Consider the following 19,809-nt stretch of genomic DNA (forward strand, 5'->3'; position numbering starts at 1 on the left):
TTTCCGCCACCGGCAAAAATAATTTTGTCGTGAAAAATGTCTTTTATTTTATGCCGAAGCAATGTTATTAATAAAATTATACTTAAATATATCTTTTGAGCAAAACTTCATACATTGCATGAGATTGCATGTACTTGGGAAATTTCATTCAGCTTTTAATTTATATTAACTTTTGTTTTCTTAATATATGTACTTTATTTTTAGATTATATCTATATTCCTCCAATAACAACTTGTGACATGATTTGAGTTTTTAAAGCAAATTTTAAATAAAATTTCATGATAAACATATAAATAATAAGATTCGTATATAAATAAAACGGTAAAATCTATTTTCATAGCATCGACTGATATTTTGAATATTTTCAAGAACATTTCTTATTGCATTATTATTTACAGTACAGTCATTTTGGGTAACTTTGTATTGCAGTTTAACTTTAAAAAATGAAGATTTTTTATATGGCATTTGACTTCCGTTGGTCATACGATTAGTTTTACGCAGTTGCGTTATAAAAAAAGGAAAAAAGTTGCATGAAATAAACTGCAATTCAAAGTTACCCAAAATGAGCGTATTAGAAAAAACCTTCTTATTTTAATATTAAAATTTTGGCGCATTAATTTTTGTCTTTTTGTTAACCATCACAAGGTGTTACCAACTTGCAATCCGTTAGCGAAAATATCGCAATATCGCTGGTACGTAATACCACAGCTAATATCTAATACCTATTTCGAATACTGGGTCCGTTTCATTAAATATTTGTGATATATTTACAATAATATAATATCTTTACATTTATTGAATATTTCTATTTTTATTGGAGTATTCCTGGATGGTTATAGTTTGTAACTATAGATATTGTATTTTTTATATATTTTATTGCCATTTATTTTAATTAAAGCCAAAAAAATAATGAAATTTCTATTAAATATTAATAAACGAGATTCTGGTTGCATTTAAAGATATTTTAAGCATTAACATTTTTACTTTATTGAGAAAATCAAAAATATATATGTTTTTAATGTACTTTTGTTATAAGTTTACTCATGTACCTATATATGGCACACACATTTTAACTATTGTGACAAATCAATTAAAATAAAATTCAAAATATTTTTTTAGTAAAAAAAAATAACAAATGTAAATTTTTTGCAAAATAAAATTACGTATTAAAATTTTTGTTGATTTTAAAACAATCTTATAAACTAGGTCTTAAGCTAGGCTATACAGAGTTTGATTTATATTTAAAAATAATAATTAAAGGCACTAGTTTTTCATTTGCAAAATAAATTAATTATCTAGATCCTATAATGATAGAAAATAAAATTATTCTAATCACATTCGGGATAAGGAAAAATACAAAAAAATCTTTATCGTACGAAAAGAAAAAGTGTAAAAATTAACATACACCTATTTTCAAAATTTAAATCAAATTACAACCAAGAAAATACAACAGCATTTATAAATCACTTGGCATAGAAATTGCATTACGTTAAGACTTATGGTATTGAGAACACCCATCTTTTTAACAGTCGGTTAAATATATTGATACTGTATTGATCGGTTATGTGACTATAAAATACTGAACGATTAGAATCAAGGAGATATTTAAAATGCCCAAATATTGAAAAACAAACAAAATTCGCTGTCTAAATGTCACTTTGATTTATAAGGCATAATTTCGACAGCAACATCCAAGAATCTTTGTTACGGCATTGCTTTTTTAGAGTTCCTTAGTGCAAGGTTAAACGAAACTGTCCGCCGTCCGTATATTATAAAACATGATAGCTAGTGTAGCTAGAAACTGTTGAAGTTGAAGTTTCTATTGCCATAACAACTAATAAAAAAACATTTTTTGACAGCGGTTGGTGCGGTCGTATATTTGATGGGTGACTAACATGTACCTACGGAACCCTGAGTTTTAATCACACTTGACCGGGTTTTATTATAATGCTAGCTAGAGTACGGCATAAAAATGTTATGAATAAGGCATTTTAAATAACCCACATGATATGAATGTTGAAAATTATGATTAAATCTAGCTACAGGTATGAGAAGTGGTTCAAATGTGAATACTAACTACTGCACGCGACGTGGTGCGGGTTCTGTCCCAGCGAGAGTTGAGAGAGAGTACTACACAAGTCTTATTTAATATCCCGGGCAATTGCATTACATATTGTATAAGAACACCTGGACTTATGTTAAAATATCTCACACATACACTTTTGTATGATTTGAATGAGGTTTTTTACTAGTTTTTATAGTTGCTTGTTAATGCTGAGTGTTATGTAAGAATGATGTGGTGATATTATTTCTTAATGGCAGAATATGAGCAGTTATTGAGCATACAATTGGCAATGAGGCGGCCAAATGAAGATTTCATGTGATTTTAAAAATATAAGCATTTCAATATAGTTGTATAGCTAAAAAATCTTTCTTGAATGTTACTTTTTTATATTATAATGCACATATATTTGTAAAATCTCAAAATAATAAGATAAATAATTTGTCTAGATACAAATAATACATTTGCGCCTTAAATCTAAGTCTTTTTCTATGCTTAGAGTTGAATAAAATCATCATTTTGAAATTAAAATACTGAAAAAATATGACAAGTTATTTAATAGCTAGTCAGTATAGAAATAAGACTTAAATTCGGCTATCAAACAAAAATAAAATTGTTCGTTACGATCGTTCGTTAAAACTACAAAAATAGTATTAAATACAATAAAAATCGAATCACAGTAGTTTTAAATAAAATTGATTCTATTATAAAAGGTCATGGGATTAATATATTAGAATATATTCGCACATATTTTATAGGTACTTGTTCACTGCACGTCCTTACTCTGCGACGGTTGAGCTCCAAATGACTCGTCGCGTCAGAACACAACCTACGACGCATGCGCAGTGAACACTCACTAAAGGCCTGCGAGATGGTCAAACGTGTTTGACTCAAACTCTGACGATTTTTGACTCAAACGCGGCCAAACTTCCGCGTGTTTAATAAAAAAAAGTATTTTTGGGTTATTTCGCACTGGATTGCGTAGTTAGATGGGCCTTTACACTGGTTTTAAAACGAGAAATATTTGACTCAAACTCGTTTGATCATCACGATGACATCTGACTTGTAATATATTAACTCTCTAACACAACCCTTGTACCCAGTTATACCGGACCCGGGTATACTTGCTGACCCGGATAACCGGGTCGTCTACGTACAATCTGGCGACACAAGCAACCGTAGAAACTTATATAACACGTATAATCTACGCTGTTGTTCTTTAATCTGAAACGGACGAGAAACAAACAAAAATAAACAAAACAAAAATTAAGAAAAAAAAAACAAAACAAAAAGAAAAGTCAAAAACAAACAAGAAATAAATAAAAAATATGCAAATGTAATGTATTAAAGAGTCTATATCATAAATATACAAATAATATTAAGTATATAAATACAAAATGAAAATACATAGAGACAACACATAAATAAAATAAAATTTAAATATTTTCTGTCTGTGTATCTACCAAAACCATGTATTTTTAAGCTAACACAAGCCACCTCAAAAGCAACATCTCATAAAACTAACATGTTTGGTACAGTCTATAAACACAATACGATTTACATAGTACAAGTGTTTTTCAGTGACTTCAAGGAATTGAGGAGTGGCTAAGCTAAAACTGCACACGTTGATCGATCACGGGTTAAGCTATGCCTGACGCGGTTGGTCTTTAGATGGGTGACCGTCTTGCAACGGCACGTGAAATTGTGGGTCCCGGCTGTTATTCCTACATCTTTGACAGTCGTTACAGATAGTCAGAAGCTTGGAAGTCTGACAGCCAGTCTACCTAAGGTATCGTGTTACCCAGGTAACTGGGTTAAGGAGTTCAGATAGTCAGTCGCTCCTTGTAAAACACTGGTACTTAGCTGAATCCGGTTAGACTGGAAACTGACTCCAACATAGAGATGAGAAGTGTGAGTGATTTAGGAATTGAGGCAAAAAGAGGGATATCATAATTTGACTTGTCTGTCTGTCTATCTGTGACATCATATAAATGATGATAATCATAGAATTTTGTTTGTAAATATAACTTAAAAATATATATTTTTTTAAACAGCTTTTTAAACAATACATATGATTCGATTTTTTCAAAAAGTATAAATCTTACAAGTACAGAAGTAAAAAGAGTTATAACTTCAGGAAGTTGTGATAATTAACATTAAAGGAAATTATTTAGCAAGTGTTTTATGGTTATCACAAATAAGAGTAGTGTTATTTCTGGCCAGTCCTCAAAATAAATAAAACATATATCGCTACAAATAAGCTGCTATGCAATGCTTAAGCAAAATATGGCAACCCGTGATATAAGCTGACATGCAAAGCAAAGAAACCAAGACAGAATCGAACCCCGTAGCTACTTCGAAATTCTGATTTACGTATGTATTTGGACAATGATATAAAACGCTTTTGAAAGTGGGAATTACATTTATTTACTGCCCATTCCGTGACTAAAAAGTTGACATTTGGCAATCAAAGATACCTTCTGAGGAAGATACTTGATAAAGGGATATAACTAAAAAGTTTTTTTTTTTTAGTCCTTATTGTCCCACTGTAGGGCCAAGGAAAATTTCTAAAAATATTGACAGTTAACTCAAATAAGTTTAAAAGTTTCATAATAAAATCTTTTGTGTTATAATTAATGCTCGAAGTGAAAAATATTTTCTGAGCGAAAGCGAGGGTAGCAAAGACAATTCTTATCCGATTCTATTTTTGTAACTTAGTAGTAATTATAAATGCACATGCGCGATGTTAGAAATAATTCCAAAATGAATTATAATGAACATGCATCACAAACATTAAATGGATCAATACAATATTAGACTATCTGTCCTTGTACCATAAGCGCATTTAGTAAAACTAACTGTAGCCCGCGGGCCTGCCCTTAAAACTCGAAATAGATCCCACGGGAACATAAAATCGGGATAAAAACTATTCTATGTGTCAATCCTGGTTATAAACTATCCAAGTGTGCCAAGTTTCGTCTAAATCTATTAGCAAAGTAATCGAAATAAAACGTTTTTCTTGAAGATACGTTTTCGAATAAAACTTTTCATACCTCCCTTTTCCGAATGTGATCATAATATTAAACATTACCTAACTACCACAATAATTATTTACAAAAACTATAAAATGTATCTCGCAAACGGTGGCGGTATTACGTATTGGAAAAACAAAGCAACAGCCATATTGGTGCAATCGTTATCAATTGCCATCGCTTTTGCAAGGTACTTATAGCCAATCTTCTAAACATTTTTAACCATTTTAATGGGGAATATGCACGTGACTTAAATATGGACAAAATATTTTTTTTTGTAATATTTATTGCTACTGAAAACACACTATACAATTATTTTTAGAATTTATTTTAATTTAATAATGAAATTTAATCATCAAAAAGTGGCTGTTTTGAAATTACCGCGCAAATTTTCGAAACGCAACACTATTGGTGGAACAAAACGTGACGTCAGTTTTACACGAGACGTCTGCTGTCAACAAGCTATTTGTATGGTTTCTTTTTGGAGGAATAATTGTTATTGTATTGTGTCGCTGTTTTTTTATCTTAAGTTAATAGTTTTATGTGTTCAAAATATTAATTAATTGTGAAGAAGGACTTAGAGAATGACTGAAACCGGTTTCGTAAAAGCGCAGTCGGATAATCTTCCGAAAATCGACGTTTTACTCTCGAACTTGCCTCTTACTCTAATAATTTAGATGTTTTTATTCATGAATAATACTTATACATACATAAAGATAAATTTAGAATATCGAATAAGAATTTTTAATAATATCTTTACAACTTTTTGTAAACTAGGTTATGTTTTGTAGAGGTTTGTAAACAAAACAAGTAGGTAGGTAAAAGTAAGAATGATTTGTATATGTATTTTACTTTTTTGATATCCTTACTTACATTGAAATGATCTTCACAACAGTATAAACAGCTCAAACACGATACATTGTCTCTTCTCATCGCCTTGCACCACTTTTTCCTTAGATTTTCACCTTTCGGCATAAGGAAATACACTTTGTCAGGTGCAGTGTTGATGTTATTTGGACACATAGGAACGACACAATATTTATAATATGGTTTTTTGTGCTTTTCCATGGTAATTAAGTCGATATTCACTCACTTTATTTATTTTTTGGTAATTTTGTAAACCAATCACTTTGCTGTTGACATCGAACTCGTGTAATGGTGACGTCACGAGCAAGCGCGCCAAAATGGCCGCGTTTAAATTGATCGCGATTTTAATATTTAATTTTTTGCATAATAGTTTATATTTTGGACGTGATATTTGTATGTTTGGTAATGTAATAACTAGTAGAAACATAAAAAATAAAAAAAAAATCATGCATATTCCCCATTGTACTTTATTCTTGAGTGACTTTGATTTATTGATTTATTTATTTTTGATGTAGTATATTGACAGAAAAAATGCTGTAAAATTTGTATTAACCTCTAAAGACTAAAACCAGACATCACTTGATCAAATGCCATATTATGACGGTCTGTTTTTTTTGTTCTACATAAGTCTGTGATTTTTAGCTTTTATAGCCGGATATCTAAGTAATTCAAAGATTCAAACATTGTCATGTAACTTTTTAAAAGTTTAAACTATCCAGTAGGGGGGAGGGGGGAGGCCTTTATCAAATACTCTTTCTAAGGCGTCTTTTGAAAGAAGGTTTATTTTTTTACTAAATTGCTCGCAACCTGCAGACAAGCAAGTGTGGTCTATGTTCCTGCCTTCTTTCATATACAGGGTGTTTTTAAGGGGTTTTAAACTAAACCTACTTGATTAAAGAGACCGGATCTCTTTCCATAAAGTCATCTCGTGAATGAAAAGAGATATCGTTCGTGAGATATGTTTTTTTCGGTAATGCCCGTGAGTTTGGACTAGAAACTGTTCTCGAAGATATAGGGTTTTTTCTTGGGTTTTCAAGAGAATAAACCCCTTCTTTTCTTATAATTTTCTTACGTGCAACGTCCATGGTATTTTGAAGAATTTTGTGTATTTTAGTTACAGAAATACCACCACCTCGTTAACACCCTGTAATAGGTCCTATTTGAAGGCAAAAAACCACACATGCAGCAAGTCATACACAAAAAACATAGCCTTATTCCGAAGCAACAAAGTCCATTTTCCTTTAACTCACTCATGCATTCTCAATTTATGACCAGTAAGCAGCTTTGGAAATATAAAGTTAAGACAGATATTACAGCATTCTGCTTAAATATGCATTTATTGTACTTAATTTATATTAACTGAAAATAAACTATTAGTACCATTTTTCCACGCTATAGAATTTAATCCTTGTATCATATTTGACTGGCCTATTGGTTTAGTGGTTAGTGACCCTGACTGCTATACCGGAGGTCGTGGGTTCGATTCCCACCCAGGACAAATGTTTGTGTGATGAGCACGATCATTTGTTCTGTGTCTGGGTGTAATTTATCTATTTAGAACTATATAAGTATGTTTATCAGTTGTCTATTACTCATAACACAAGCTCTCCTTAATTTGAGACTAGATGGCATTGTGTGAATGTTGTCCAATATTATAGTATTATTATATTATATATTATTATATACATTGGTTTCACAAACATTCAAGTCACATGCACAAAGACACCCAGACTCGGGACAAGCATTCGTGGATCACACGACTTGTCCTACGCGGGGACCGAACTAGCACGCCGCGCACAGTGGGTTCGGCGTGGTGACCTCAACCACTCGACTATCCGTGCAGTGATATTCGACATACATTCTACAACCCCGACTTCGCTTACCGTGTAGTTTCTTTTCAGTTAATATTGTTAAGTACAAACAGCATAAACGCTTTTGAAAAGGCACTCGTATTTTAAATACGAGATAATATAATTGCAAATACTTTGTCAAATAGTATTAACCGAGTATTTTCCCACGTTTCTATACACTCACTTTTCTTGTTTGTTTGTCGTTCCGGTTTGATTTTTGTAAGTTAATTTTGAGTCACTTCCCGATAAGCTAGCAGGCCGAAATTCTCAGGGTAGCTTCAAACCCGATGACAATGAAATTTACGACTATAAAACGACTGGACCGATTTCGATAAAATTTTAATGGAGAGTGACATTTAAAAACGTGGGTTTTTAGATTTATTGACTATTAATTATTTATATTATGCATTTGTTTCATTTTAACTGAAGAGTTCAACTTTAACCACAAGCTAAATATTTACAGGCATGCAGATATATTAGTTATTACAAAATAACCTTATTTTATAACACGTTAAAAGCGTTAATTATTATTGTAGAACACAGATTAGTAACAAATGGAGTGTCGTTATGTATTTTGAAATTAGTCACAAAAAAGGTACATTAAAAAAATGCAAAAGTTGATAAATGTGACCTTTTAATTCTTATGTTCAATATTTTTGAATGGTTTTGTGACTATTTGAGTATTTCATTGACGAATTTGTTCTTGTAAATAATTCCTACGTTATTCAAATGCTCATGCTTAAAGGCTTATAGGTAATATTTTTACATGCGAACCTAAACAAAAATTAATTCGTAATTATCATAACATGTACTTAGAAACTTGCATTTTATGTATTATATAACATTTTTTCAAAATATCTATTAATTTGTTCATTGTAAATGTGTTTTAACTATTTGCAAAAAACTAATATATAATTATTTCTCATTCGAGCGCAGAAATGAACTTCTTTACGTTTATAAAGAGCTACTTGCTAAAATCATTTTGAGTTAGTGATATTTATGAAAATGTGAAACGACCGAGTATATTTTGAGCACATTTTACACTTATATAAACACTCCATTAATTTGATAATCTGTGTCATATATGTTATCTTATGGCGGATCCGTCTTTGAGACAAAAACTATGATAAATATTGTACTTGACAACTAACTGTAATGTTTTCGTACAGATTTAACTTTAAATCCCAATATTCTTAACTTTTTAGATAAATTTATGCTTTTAACAGCATTTTTTGTGACTTCAATTAAGTCAGTAATTAAAATAATAGAGAAGGCAACACTTGCTTTGCAATCGATCCAAAATATAAAAACGTTACAACAACACACTTAGAACTAGGTTGAATTCAACAGATTCTAGACAAAAAAAATACTTAAAAAAACGAGATTCAGATCAGATCCATAAAACTTTTGCGTCATAACTTATAAATAACAGATTTAAAGTTAAATCCAACACAAAAACGTGGTTCAATTATAAATAGTTAATATGTACTGGTGGACGAGTTACTAAACTAAATCCGTCTATGACTAAACTTGGCTAAAACTAAACGTGACTATGTCTTTTTAGACGCTTTTAGTTTCGGTGGTTCTGCTTTCTTTTGCCGTAGTCTTCTTACCTGTGTTAATCGCAGTCTTTCGCATCTGAAAATATAACACGTATTTTAATACAAGAATATACGATTTGATTATAAATTGGTACTATGGCAGCAAAGCAACCAGCCTCATGTAGTTACAAATAGTGCCACTACACGAATTGGCGCCAGCGTCGAGTTTTACAGTACCAACTCGATTTTAATTAGATTCCACCTCTGGCGAGTATTAACATACTGGCCGCCATTTGATAATGGTCTAATTGAAATAAAGAATTAGACTTTGATAAAGTAAATTCAGAGTAAATATTTTAACTGCAATCTCTGTGGCACTTTTTACGCCTTAATCTACGACATCATTTTCATGTAATGTGACAAAAATATTAAAGACGCTTTCATGTTTTTTAACTTAATTTAGTAAGTAGTAAGCCTATGCCCAGCAGTGGGAGGATAAAGGATGATGGATGATGATCATCAACACATATTTTCATTATTAATTAAACGATGCAACGGTTTACACACGAGTATTTATCGTGTTCGCCCGACTAGTTTCCAACTCAACCCAATCAACTAGTCAGACAATGTTGGTCTCGTTGGCCTCACTATAGCTTATAACTCTAAATACTCACACATCGACCATGTCTGGCTTGAGCAGCTGGTCCCGGATGGCGCGCATGAGGGCGGGCGTGACCCTGTGCTCGGTGGCCCGCGCGTGGGCGGCGCAGGCCCGCAGGCCGGGCCCGGCCGCCCAGCCGCCCGCCCGGCCGCCCGCCCCGCCGCCCGCCCAGCCGCCCGCCCAGCCCGCGCCCGCGCCCGCCAGCCCCGCGCGCCCCGACTGGTACGAGAACGACGGGTCGTCGCGCGGGACGATGCGGGGCCGGGCTCGACCCGCGCACATGCCTGTATACAGATACATTTTAGAATCACGGATTACTATAACGTCTTGAAAATGCTTGGAAATAGGTCTATTTGTAATAGAAACTTTTTATTGATTGATTATTATTGACATTATTATATATGTTGTTTATCTGTTGGTTTAAATTGTACATCCTCAGTCTAGATGTAGATATACTCGTGGTGGCATAGGAATCTATGTATCAATTTATATAGTTTAGGTACCGCCAACCAAGACAAGTACCAATATAGGTTTTTCAAAATCCTATGTATTTCTTAAATACACTACTGACAAATTGTGAAAGAAAACATCGTGTGATAACCTAGATTTCTAAATATAGGTTCTGAAATCGTCAATCCACAGTAAACGACGGTCCCTTAATCCTAAAACCTTCCCCAGACTAAATATGACGAAAAAATTAAAACTAACGATCAACGCCTTTTGTAATCGATAAAAACCGAAATATGAATATCAATTGTACCTGCTAGCTATGAATTTCATACAAAAAAAATAATCAATTTACAATCAATCAATCAAAAATAATCAATCAATTGATTACAGTCAGGTGGTTACTCCTAAAAAATACCCATTTACATAGGCTACCTAAAACCTGTCACTTTCATAAAATTTTCCAATCTATTAAAAGATTACTCCTAAAAAATACCTATATAGGCTACCTGCAACCTATCACGTTCAGACAAAATTCAATTTTTTCCCGATCTGTGAAAAGCTTCCTCCCTCAGCGTCCAGCACTCACCGGTTATGAAGATGTCCTCGAGATGGAAGTAGTTGGTCCTGAGCGCGGCGGAGTACAGCGCGCGCGCCGCCGCCGCCGACAGCGCGTAGCCCGTGCCCGACAGGTAGCGCGGGTACACGCGCCCAGAGAACATGTAGCGCGGCGAGTACCTGCGGGGGTAGGCAGTCGGTCATCGTGGACGAGCTCGTGGCTAAGCTATACTTGACGCGGTTGGTCCGTAGATGGGTGGCCATCTTTGTCATAACGAGTTCCTCCGTGTCTCGGAAGGCACGTTAAATTGTGGGTCCCGGCTGTTATTCCTACATCTTTGATAGTCGTTACAGGTAGGCAGAAGATTAAGTCTGATAACCAGTTTAACCAAGGGGTATCGTGTTGCCCAGGCAACTGGGTTGAGGAGGTCAGATAGGCAGTCGCTCCTTGTAAAACACTGGTACTTAACTGAATACAGTTAGACTGGAAGCCGACCCTAACATAGTCGGGAAAAGGCTAGGCCGATGATGTATAGAAAAGTTATTTACTTTAGAATTTCTATCTTATTCTTTTTAATATACAATGCTATCTAGTCTCAAACTAAGCAAAACTTGTATTATGAGTACTAGACAACTGACAAACTATACATTAAAAATATACATTTTATAGATAAATAACAATCAGGAAACACAAAAGATCATGCTCATCACACAAACACTTGTCCTGAGTGGGAATCAAATCCACTACCTCCGGTATAGCAGACATGACCACTAACCACTAGACGAATCATCGAACGATAAAAAAACTACATATTCAAGATAAAATTGCTTACCACTTATTATGTGAGTCCAACACTGGTCTCGCTCCACATATAAGGTCGCCTATCAGCAGGTATTCCTTCGTTCCGCTCCTGCTAAAGTTCTCGTCAAACTGTTTGGATCTATTCTTCAGGTTTTCCATCAAATTTGGCACATTGATATACATATCATCATCGGTTTTTAATATATATCTTACTGAAAATTAAAAAAATAAAAAAACGCTTTGAAAAAAATAGCAAGTGAATTGAACATACTCCCACATCAATCTTTTAAGGATTTTAAAAACTTCAAATCTTAGATTGGACTCGAACCAGCGACTCCTAGCTAAACAGGATAGTCGGTTTACCTACTAAGCTACCGCGGTCACAGACCAAGAATTTAAATTTCATCATTGAATTGTGACATCTCCTAAGGGATGTTATTTTTTGTAAAAAAAAATGACTTAGTAGCATGTTAAGAATATATACAATTTTTGATAAATGAAAACCACTTATTTTATCACAAGGGCAATCACCAATAATTAACAATCGTTAAAAAGGTATATTTGATGCATTCCCACATAAAAGTGGATCATAACTATAAAATCAAACTAATAAAACTCACCACTTTCGTTACAGCTATTCGTGATCCATTTCAACATCATAATAGATTTTAATGTCAAATTATTATAAGAATCAATGAAGTCCTCTTGAATAATATCTCCATACTTTTCAGACTCGGCCAAAATTTTCCTCTGTACCACCGAATTATTATCATTAGTTGGCAACCCCAAAAGAAAAACAACTTTATACTCTGGTTCAGTGTTGCCAGTTGACAATTTCTCTTGCATATTCTTAAAATTCTTATCTAATTTTAATTTTTCTAGGACTTTCTCTAAATCGGGGTTGCCCTCTCCCTTGGGCGGTATTACCATAACATTATTTGTTTCGTAATAATCTGGTGTTGGTTCGGTTTGGTCTACCAGCTCCTGATTCATGTCAAAGTCTGGCAACAACAAATCTTTATCGTCATCTTCAAACCGTTTTTCAGTTTCTTCAGAAGCCTTTTCTTCAATCAGATTATCTTTTAACGCCAGCGCTAATTCTGGTAGGAGCTTATTATAACTAGATATGTCCCTTTTTGTCCTAACACTAGAATTTTTGACCTCAGTTTCGTAGAGGTCGTAGGTATAATTATAATTTATATATTTATTTTTGACTCCGTAGTATAAATTTGCTAAGTTTGGGTATATTTTGTGGCTGCCCCAAGTTTGTCGTATGGCGAGCCTCTGGCTGAAGTGTCGTGTGTCGGAGCAGACTACGATGAGGAGGAAGATTTTGTCTTTGTTCCTGCTACAGACCTCCTTCGGCGATAGTATTGTCGTCGTGTTTTTCGGTTGTACGTATATTTTCGTGTCTCGATTCGTGTCTATTGACCAACCAGCCACTGTTCCTGGGAATAAAAAAAATAGTATATATGTTGGTTTCATGAGCCCAGAACAGAGAATCGTGGACTCCCAGCAGTGGGACACCCTGGGCTAGATAAAAAAGGTTAACAGTAGGTTTGTTTTAATTTCATGGATAGACTAGTGGTTGAGGTTGCCATGCCAAACCCCACTGAACGCGACGAGTAGCGGGTTCAACCCCCGCATAGGACAAGCATTGTGATCCACGAATGCTTGTTCAGAGTCTTGGAGTCGGTCGTCATGCAAGTGACTTAAATGTTGTTTTGATTCTTCTGGGGTCCCAGGATTAAATTTAACAATGTTTAAGTCAAATTTCAAAACCAAAGTCTATTAAAAGGTTCCTATATAACTTTGACACCTTCTAACTACTGATACCCCTCGTTACAACCCTTCCAGTTAAAAACTATCTTATTTCCTTGCTCATACTTTAGACTACCGGCTTATCAAATTTCATTAAAATCGATTAAGTGGTTTGATGGTGGGAATCGAACTCACGACCTCCGATATAGCAGACAGGCTCACTAACCACTAGACCAACAGGCCAGTCGATTTACTATCGGCCATTTATAATATAAGTACGGATATACTGTACCTTTGGACACCTGGTCGTTGGCTCTATTGTAGACAGGTATATACAGAAGTACGCAGAAGAGAATCATGGCGGTGCAGAAGAGAAAGAACTTGGCGAGGACCGTGAGGGTCGAGCGGCGCCCGCGCTCGTGCTTCGGCGAGGAGTAGGGGGAGATGCGACGGGATTTGTCGTATCTGGAAAGTAATAATCAGTAATCAACCAATCAGTCAACCAAATCAGACCAAACCAAATCAGTAATAATCAAGTGTTGCTCTGTTTCTTCTCTCGCAGCAAAAGCAGTTAGAAAGGGGTGAAGGGTGAAGGCCGGGGGAAGTAATCATCTGTAATCAATGGGGAGTTTGTTGCTCTGGTTCTTCTCTCGCAGTAAAAACAGTTTAGATGTTGTGAAGGATGGAGTCTGGGTGCTGTTGAATTTAATTTGATCTTCAAAAAGTGCTACCTAGTAGCTTAATTTGAATAAAAGAATTTTGATTATGATTTTAACAATAAATATTGACTTGAAATAAAAAGTTCTTAAACATATTTAATTTAATTTTGTAAGGGACCAACCATATGATGTTAAATAAAGAAATAATCAATGAAATTCGTTCACCCATTCTGGAGTTCTGAGGTAAAAAAGGTAAAAATAAAAATACAGACGGATCGAGAACTTCCTCCTTTCTAAAGTTGGTTGACAATCAGACTTAATATAAGATAAAATAAAAGAATAAAAAAACCCCTCTTTCGCTGATTAAAAATAATATGCCTTTAAAGACAGCTGTTGAAAATCTCTGCAACTAATTAACGTTATCGTCAATCACACAGTATAATTCCATTCAATCTTAATTAATGAGTCACTCAACCATTGAACAGCCGTGAATGAATATTAAGTGGTTCATTCACGCCCCATTAGAGAACGTTGGTAAAATCTATTGACCATATAATTGACCCTCTTTATAGAGAATCGAAGATAAATGATTGCCAGGAGAAAAAATAAGACTTTTTTTTATAAGAGATGATTATTTTTAAACGAATAGTTTATTAATATACCTGTACCTTTTGTTTATTCCCACGTTTTTATACACTCACTTTCTTGTTTGTTTGTCGTTCCGGTTGGATTTTTGCAACTCAATTTTGAAGCACTTCCCGATAAGCTAAGCAGGCTGAAATTTTCGGGGTAGCTTCTAACCCGATGACAATGCAATTTACGATTATAAAAATGCTGGACCGATTTCGACTTTTTAAATCTAGTAATTTATTTTATTTATTCTGATGCACGTATTTATTATTTGATTTCTTAAATAGCGTGAGGCACTTTGTGACCTATCTTTTTTGCTGAACTGAGCCTATTTGGTACAGCCGTAAGATACACGTTACCTGTTTGTGTATTCTTCTTTTCCGCTGTCTTGTAATTAAATTTGTCATTGTGATTGTGTGCTTAAGGCTTTTCAAAGAAACTTATTTTCTTTCTTCTTTCTTTCTATTTTTGAGACTATATTGGTAGAAATAAATAATAATTAAAATTTCTTATATTATTTATACTAATAAATACCCTATTGGAAAACCAGTACACTACTTGAAAAAAATCTATAATTCGTATACTTCGTTGCAACATTATCAACGTGTTTTTCTGGGTATTTACGTGGGTAATAATTTAATCAGCCTCTGGGCACAAAAGATTTGAGCATTAATCACCACACCACATAATCACCACTGCGGATTGTCAATTTCATATTCCAATATTTGGAATCTAGGTCTCCTCACGATGATTTCCTTCACCGTTTATCAATGTTTTAAAATAATCAAGAAAGTACATTATAACCTTGAAAAAGTCGCATTTGTTCTTTAGAAGCTTTTCGATCGTACCTGTACCTCTTGCATACACATCCCACAAGATCAAAACATTTTGTAATTACCCAAAGACAATTTCCAGTATATTCTCTATATGATATATGTATCACAAGTACACGTGTACTACCCACCCTACTAACCGATCGATGAAGGTCAAGGGTCAATCCATTAAAATAATACATGCCCTTCTTAAATTAAATTGTCCTCATGTTGGGTGGTGATCGCTCCATATGATACTTGCTTTAGGCATATAGCGTGGGCAGACCTTTGGCAAGATGGCGGGGCGTATTGGGCATGTAGACAAGTGTGTTTCTGATTGAATCGGGTTGAAAGAACTGATAAAAATTATTGACAAGCTTTAGATACACATCTGTGAATATTATTGTGTATCTTTTTTATTTTTTAAATGAGTACTCTATGGAGTTCCTTTGTAGTTCTTCCTCATTGGAATTTTGGAACCACGTTATTTAAAAAAAAAAAAACAAAACCTTCTCCCGCATTAAGAGATTCAATCCTTGTATCGCGGAGGGTTTCACATGCACAAAGACACTCAGACTCAGGACAAGCATTCGTGGATCACACAAATGTTTGTCTTACGTAGGGACCGCTTGCGAATTAGCGATTCCTTAATGCGGGAGTATTTTATTTGAAGAATAATATAATTTACCTCTGTGTGAGTATAGGACTGTCATCGCTGTCCCTTCCTGAAGGATACAGTCTGTCGTCATCATACCAGTGGCGCTCATCATCCATGTATTTTACTGGAAAAGACAAAAATAATATTATAGATGGCAATCGTAACACATCAAATTGATGACCGTTGCTAAACCCTAATCTTTATTTCTAGTAATTATTGTTACAGCGACAACAGAAATACAAGGTTCTAGAGATACTAGATGGTATTAAACGTTCAGAGAACGATGCCTCAGTAGCGACGTTCTCCAAAACGCGGGGTTTAGGTTTCAACTTAATGCATTATAATTCCTAACACAGCAAGATAGTGGTGGATGGTAAGTTCCTCCTTATTAACCAGCTGATTGCCAATAAAAGTCCGGTGAAAATCGGTACAGCCATTTCAGAGATTAGCCGGACACAGAGACAAAAAAAATTGGAAAAAGCAATATATTTTGATGTATGTACCGTATACATACATATATATGTTACATTCATTTGCGTTAATTTTAATGTTACAAACTAACCTAAAATTTTATCTATGTATGGAGATGTATAGATTATCAAAATACCGCTCATATTTTTTTCCGTTAATATAACGACACGTCAAAAGGTTATCGGACAGACTATACATGATAGAAGCATAAAAACTAATTTAAAAAATCAGTAACATTGAATTGTGAGCTGTGACCTAAATATTAATGAACATAGTTAATAGTTCTCCATGCTATCAAACGTATCCTGTATGCAACGCACAGTGATAATGCTTCAGTTATATATAAGTAGCTACAGTTGTGTTTACAAGGCTGTTAAACAATTGATTAGTTAAAATAATGTAGTAGATAATTTACTACAACATAGAAACTTTACACTTATGTTTTAAATAATGTTAAAAACGATGTTATTCCTGTTTTAATTTGTACAAAATGTATGTTATGCTGTTAAAAACGCGAAACTTTGTTTGTGTGTATGTTTGTTCCGGGTTCACGCAAAAACCAGTGAACGGATTTAGAACGAAACTTTGTACACGGGTAGTTTATTACCAGGATTAACACATGGTAGATAGTTTTTTCCCGATTTTATGTCCCCGTGGGATCATTTCCGATTTGTAGAGGGCGGGCCCACGGGCAATATCTATTTAAAGTACAGTCTCACATATGACTCGAAATGTCACTGACTTTTTCAATGTCAAACGGCCTCTCATATTTATTTTAAGGCACTCCATTGTGTGTACAAGGTCTTCAATATACTCAAAATAAAATATATTTTACATTATAAGGTTTGATGGCTAGAGTAAAAATGGAAAGCTGTTATCATTGCTATACATTCACCACACTGATTTTAAACTGTGATAGGTAGACAGTTGTAATTTTCATACAAGGTGCCCATATAAGTGTTGTTGCTATAACAACAAAGAATTAAAAAAGTATTATTGTTTAACAATAGTTTGTACAGTCATTTGGTGAGTAATGACTCTCTTTCAAATTGATTTATCACTTGCATATTTGTACATAACCACTCTGACTTAACCGGTTATTTTTATTAAAAACTCTGCATCTCTTTGTACATGTTCGCATCTTACTTTGATTTAATATTTTAGTAAAAAACTAAAAATTATTTTATAAGAAAATTTATAGAAAATAATTACATTAATTACACATCTTTGACAGTAATTAGAGGCTGTTATAAGCTAGAAAGTCTAAGGGATGTCTTGTTGCCCAGGTAACTGGGTTGAGGAATGAAAGAGTCCTTTATGAAGAAATGGGGAATTGCTACGCATTAAACACAATTTATTCAGGCAATCAACTTTCATTTCCAAAACACTATACTCACAAATTCTTATTAGCATTGCTGGAGTATTTCAATCAGCGATAGAGGCCATTAATTACAATAATATTTTATTTTTAACAAAGTTTTCTAACATAGAAAGAACTATAAAACGAGATATAAATATGTTGTCAAGGGTGCTTCAAATACACACCTACAAGAATTATTTCATGATAGTTTTAAGTTTTTAAAGATGTGTGGGCTTACAACTGTTGAATGACTTATACTGGAGATTAAATTTTATCAGTGTTAGAGGATATTAAATTGGGAGGGTAACAATTGCTCTGCAACCCACATGTAAATATATTATTGTGGCTAAAGGAAGCCAATTTCCTTCGTTAAGATCCAAACTTGACTGACGGAAAGTTTAATTGGAATTTAGACTTGATTCAGGAGATTTGATTTTATACATATAGAAGCTCTATCATTGGCCTGATTTTGCGAACAACCAGCATATGAAATCACATTCAAAATATAGATGAACTACCTATATCATGTTTCTAAAGCATGAAAACCACAAAGGTTGACTTAAATGTGCCAATTATATGTCATAACTTGAGAGAAAAAAACATCATTGTATCATAATTACAGGCTCATTAACGCTCATTGTTAAATATCTTGGTTACAACAAATGAATTGCTCTTCCTCAGTATGAATTCAACTAATAAATAATTCAAACTGCACACAGCCAGTGTAACTTCCTTTCAAAGCATGAAAATATACTATTTGAATAACAAATGATGTGCTAAATAATGATTACACACAATGTTAGGTACGTAACTCATAAAGTAAGCGCCCAATTTAATGTTACGTATTTATTTTTAGGTACCCGTGAATTAAAAGATGTTCCGCTTAGAAAGTTTCATTTAAAAATATGTAGCAAAGATGTTTTGTTTGTTGCTAAAGTATTAATTGACTGTAATAAAACACCGGTATTTGACTAAAATGCCATTAAAATACTTTACAATGTAAAAACACGTAAATATTATGATTTAGTATCGTAACGATCGTAAACACTTAACCTCGATTTTAACGCTAACTTACTTAAATGGTACTCGACAACAACGAAGCGATAAATGTATAATTAAATTAACAAGCCTCCTGAAATGTAGGACGTCGTGAAACATCGATATAGCATGAATATTAGAAATATAAATAAACAAGTTATTTCTAAATGTCATGTTTTTAAATTATACTTACATTTTTAAAGCCACTAGGCACTTAGAATAACGAAATTTAAACACTATTACGTAACACTAGAATTTTAAAACACTTCAACAGTATTAACATTTATTAAATTATTATTTTACAACGAAAACAGACTATCACAATAAGTTTGATTCAGCTGCAGCAGCCATTTGTAAAAACTGCTGGTGTTACCTAATCTTAAGAGTCTTGAACTACTGTAATTTTTACGATTGAAAATGCGTGATCGGCCATATTTTAATAAATTGTGAAATTAATAAGAAGTGTGTCAACAACGAAAGCGTCGTGAAAATTTATGCAGTTTTCATGAAGTAGTATTGTTATTTCTATACCAGGCCTTTAATTTGTACTGGCAATACTTAAACAAAAAAGCGTTCTATTTCACGTTCACTAACTGTAAA

The 19,809-nt window shown here is 33.7% G+C and overlaps 1 protein-coding gene across 1 annotated transcript; it reads right to left on the reverse strand.

The window, feature by feature from the left end:
• Positions 1–1,662: 1,662 nt before the first annotated feature.
• On the reverse strand, positions 1,663–19,743 carry LOC113500044. The gene is made up of 10 exons (XM_026880704.1): positions 19,403–19,743; positions 16,371–16,464; positions 13,874–14,046; positions 12,441–13,268; positions 11,852–12,032; positions 11,050–11,198; positions 10,219–10,297; positions 10,027–10,128; positions 9,425–9,449; positions 1,663–3,286 (listed from the first exon to the last, which is right to left on the reverse strand). The coding sequence occupies exons 2-10, from the start codon at positions 16,454–16,456 to the stop codon at positions 3,212–3,214; spliced, it is 1,698 nt and encodes a 565-aa protein (XP_026736505.1). The 5' UTR covers positions 16,457–16,464; positions 19,403–19,743; the 3' UTR covers positions 1,663–3,211.
• Positions 19,744–19,809: the final 66 nt, after the last annotated feature.

Source organism: Trichoplusia ni, chromosome 13 (genome assembly GCF_003590095.1).
Source record: "Trichoplusia ni isolate ovarian cell line Hi5 chromosome 13, tn1, whole genome shotgun sequence".
NCBI classification, from domain to species: domain Eukaryota; kingdom Metazoa; phylum Arthropoda; class Insecta; order Lepidoptera; family Noctuidae; genus Trichoplusia; species Trichoplusia ni.